Here is a 4,687-nt window from a genome sequence, read left to right as displayed (position 1 = left end):
AAGAACCGTCTATCATTGTGATGGATAATGCATCATACCATTCGACACTAGTTGATAATTTTCCTAAGTGTAATGCTAGAAAATCAGATGTTCAGGATTGGCTGACCAAAAAAAAATATTACATTTTCTCCATTAGAGACGCTAGCGGAACTTAAACAAAGGGTCAAATTACTAATTCCGATCGAAAAAAAATATGAATTAGACGAATTGGCATTGAAAATGGGTCATGAGGTGATTCGACTACCACCATATCACTGCCAATACAATCCCATAGAACTGATATGGGCTCAAGTAAAAAATAAGGTAGCGACAAAAAATAATACATTTAAAATGGTTGACATAGAAAAGCTAACACATGAAGCGTTAGATTCAATTACGCAAAATGATTGGGAAAAATGTGTGAAACATGCCGAATCAATACAAGACAAGGACTACGATAAAGAAATTTTAAGAGACAGTTTGTTAGAACCTATTATATTGACTATATTACCAGACGACAGCGATTGGGACTCTAGCGATAATGACGAAGAGTGTATTGAATAGCCTTGTATAATAAATTGTATTTAATTATTAACAATTGATCTGTACGTGTATTTTAGTTTTTTTGTAAATTGTATATGTATATATATGTAATTTTACTAATAATTTAAGTAAAGTATGTGTTTATTTTTGTATATTAAGTTGAACATTATAAGAAAAATTAAGAAAAATAAAAATGCGTAATATTATTATTTTCAACAAATAATAAAAAAAATTTATATGAATACGAAATATTTGAAAAAGCGCGGCAAAAAGTTTAATGACCACTATTGCGAAAAACCCGCTAGGATCGTTGCGATCACCCGCCAGTTTTCGTGTCGCCGACTATAGTTGTATTGTTATTTTGTACCTCCACAACTGTGTATGATAACGTCTACTAAAAACCAGTACGTAAGTTTTACGCATCATTAGTAATACATGTAAATAATACTACGTAAAATATACGCATGTTTACCTATATGCACTAAAGAGTATACGTATATTTTACGCATAGTTACCAATACAGTATTGTTTTAAATTCAATAACTCGTAAACAATTTATTATTATTACAATGGCTGATAGTTCAACGATTCTTCGTATTTTGAGAGAACTATCTGAAGATGAGAGTGGTGAAGAAAGTGGTATGGAAGTTGAAGATGTTGTAGATGATAGTGATGAGGATCCAGACTATGTTCCTAATAAACATAATTTTCAAACAGAAGAAGAGATAAGTGAAGTAATTAGAGAGATAGAAACCCGTCCAATACCTCCATTAAAATCTAGAAAGAGAAAAATTAACTCTACATCTAAAACAGATAGTAATAATGGAGAAAATGAGAGAGAAACTGATCAAAATAAACATATAATAACCATTTCAAATACCTCGGAAATTGTGGGTAAAAATGGATTTGTGTGGAAAACTGAGTGCAATTATTCTAGCGGAAAAGTTCCACAAAAAAATATTGTTCATATCCGACCTGGGCCTTCATATTTAGCAAAATCTGCATATACTCCTAAAGAGTGTTTCAAACTTTTTTTCACAGACGAATTAATTAATTTAGTACTTATTTATACTAACCAAGAAATACAACGCCAAAGGGAAAACTATAAAAATAAAAATAGTGCAAATCTTAGTGATTTAACATTGTCTGAACTCAATGCTCTGTTTGGTCTTTTGATTTTAGCTGCAGCATTAAAAAATAATCATTTGACTACGAATTTACTTTTTGACAGTTCGTTTTGTGGCAATAGATATCGTGCAACCATGTCGGAGAAAAGATTTTGTTTTCTAATTAATTGCCTTAGATTCGATGATCGAACAACTCGTTTGCATCGTAAAAATGAGACAAAATTAGCACCGATTTCAGTTGTATGGGATATTTTAATGATCAACTGTAAAAATAATTACAAGCCTAGTAGTTACGTCACAATTGATGAACAGTTGGTTGGATTTAGAGGACGATGTCCTTTCAGAATGTATATCCCTTCAAAACCCACAAGATACGGAATTAAAATTGTTATGATGTGCGACAATGCAACAAAGTATGTCATTGATTCGATTCCGTACATGGGTAAAGGAACTGTACCAAACGGACAAGTTGCAGCTGACTTCTATGTTAAAAATTTAGTTAAATCTATTAAAGGTTCTAATCGTAACCTTACAATGGACAATTGGTTTTGCAATGTACCACATATTCAATCACTTTTACATGACGATAAACCTACGGTTATAGGAACAATTAAAAAAAACAAAAGAGAACTTCCAACTCAGTTCACTGATATTAAATTTCAAAATAGAACTTCCGATACATCGTTTTTTCTATTTCATGAAGATTTTACGGTTGTTTCTTACAAACCAAATCAAAGTAAACTTGTGACATTAATTTCATCGGCACATCATGATTCATCGATTGATCCAATTACAAAAAAACCCGAGATAGTGTTGAACTATAATGCTACCAAAGGTGGGGTGGATTCATTTGACCAGATGACTAACAATATGAACTGCAGCCGCAAAACCAAACGTTGGCCTTTATGTTTTTTTTTATAATATGTTAAATATAGCTAATGTCAATGCGTATGTTATTTACATTCATAACTTTTACAATAAAAATAAAAACGATGAAAAGCCAATGTCTAGGTTACAATTTATGCTATCTTTACACAAAGAACTAACTAATGAATGGCAACGACATAGATTTAGTTTTCCAAAAATCAGTAGAGAACTTAGAACTAACATCCAAGACGCGTTAGAAGAAAAGCAAGTACCAATCAACGACAAACCCCAACACGGTCCTCGAAAGTATTGCGATTATTGTTCTTATAAAAAAAGAAGACTCACAACCACATACTGCATTGAATGCCAGAGACCAATTTGTGGAGAGCATCAAAAAAAAAAGTGTCTAGACTGTTAATAAAAAGATCTTTTTTATAGTTATTACGTTAACGGGAAGTTTTTATTTTTATTATTTTGTCATTATGAATTTGTATATATGTACTATTATGTTAAGTTCTACAAATAAGTACAAAACAAAGTTTTTTTTTTTTTTATTTGTTTTATTTTGTTTGAAAAATATGTTTATATTTGTTAATGTGATGTTAAATGAATACATTGAATAAAAAAAGTATGTACAAGATTTAGCAAGTGTTAAATTCTTAAAATATGGTAATTATATATAACTGAAAACAAATATGCGTAAATTTTACGCATCATTACCTATAGTAACATGTAAATAATCGTTACTATACTAGGGTTAATTTTAATATGTTGTGACCGATTTATATTTAGCCGATTGAAATGAAGGGATTTGAATATTGTCTAGAGATACCATAGGACAAGGAGGAAGACGAAGAGTGAAAGTAGTATGAAGTGATTTGGATTGGTTACCTTTGATACGCCATTTTTTATACCAATCAGCCATGAGGTCGAGGTGGTGTTGAAGATTAAGGGAAGAGATTGTTGATATCTTGTTCCAATCGCCCAATATTGCATGGTAAATTAACACGTTTTTTAAACTTTTTATCAATTAATTATTGAACTAATTAATAAAAATATCAAAAATCGGGCTTCTTACGTTTCTAGAAAAAATTCACCTCTACAATTTTTGTAATAGGTATTTATACTGTAAAACGCTTCAATGTATTCCTGGAATTACGAAACCATGTTTTTATGCCATATTTTGTCTACTAGTGTGCCCACTTAAGTGACATACTATTTTTAAAAAACATTAGAAGCATATAAATCTTATAATAAAAGGATAGTAGACGTAGCATCAAAAAAAATTATAAACCATTTGTGGTATTTAAATTTAGAGTGTATAACATTATCAATATTTGACGATCGTGTTAACAACCATACAAAACGCAAAATGGCTGAGAAAATTATATTGAAATAGATAAAGACACATCTCAGATTGCAATTAAAAAGTTCTGTGGTCACCTGTGGTATTTGTCAGCAGCATTATGTGGATTTGCTTTTTTTGATGAGGCTATTTCGATCGATACGAAAAAAGTATATCGGAAATGTTATCAACTACACAACGTATAATAATATCTCCGAAAAATGCTAACGAGCTATTAGAAAAAGAAATCGAGGATTTTGTATGTGTAAAAACTAATAATCTATTTAAGCGACACAGATTTTTTAAAACTAGATCCTGTTGTCAACGATGTCGCAGAAAGAGGTGTAAAATTAATAGAGGAATATAATGACAAAATAACTAAGGACGAATCCCAAAAACAGTATTTACTGCAAGTTGTTAGCGACTACCGCAAAAAATTCCATGACCACAAAAAAGAAACGCTTATTCCATCATTATAAATTGAGTTGTATAATTATATTTTAAAACGTATTTCATATAATTAATTATAGTCCAAAATAATTATTTATTACCTATAATTAAATTAAATTAAATTCAATTCAACTTGGTTAAGTGAGTTTTTTCTATAATGAATTAGGTTTAATTAATTATGTTGTATTCAGATGTGATCGTAATAGTGATACTAGCAATTGTTATAGAGGTGGTGGTGCTCTCATTGCCATTCGTAACGATGTTGTTTGTGAGTTATTACCTACCACAGCCTATAATGTTGAGCATTTATTTGTTAAATTCCATGTACAAAATGTCACCTTTGTTGTCTGTTCCGTCTATATCCCTCCTCATAGCC

The 4,687-nt window shown here is 30.5% G+C and overlaps 1 protein-coding gene across 1 annotated transcript; it reads left to right on the top strand.

Annotated features, from left to right (window-relative positions):
• The first annotated feature begins 1,091 nt into the window (after nucleotides 1–1,091).
• LOC132951414 (piggyBac transposable element-derived protein 4-like) lies at nucleotides 1,092–2,570 on the top strand. The gene has a single exon (XM_061023221.1). It carries the CDS (start codon nucleotides 1,092–1,094, stop codon nucleotides 2,568–2,570), a length of 1,479 nt encoding a protein of 492 aa, XP_060879204.1.
• Nucleotides 2,571–4,687: the final 2,117 nt, after the last annotated feature.

Source organism: Metopolophium dirhodum, chromosome 1 (genome assembly GCF_019925205.1).
Source record: "Metopolophium dirhodum isolate CAU chromosome 1, ASM1992520v1, whole genome shotgun sequence".
NCBI classification, from domain to species: domain Eukaryota; kingdom Metazoa; phylum Arthropoda; class Insecta; order Hemiptera; family Aphididae; genus Metopolophium; species Metopolophium dirhodum.
The sequence above is the reverse complement of the archived record's forward strand: the minus strand, read 5'-3'. Positions and strand labels throughout refer to the sequence as shown.

Excerpts from the sequence above, each read along its gene's own strand:
- LOC132951414 (XM_061023221.1), top strand. The coding sequence starts at position 1,092 with ATGGCTGATAGTTCAACGATTCTTCGTATTTTGAGAGAACTATCTGAA.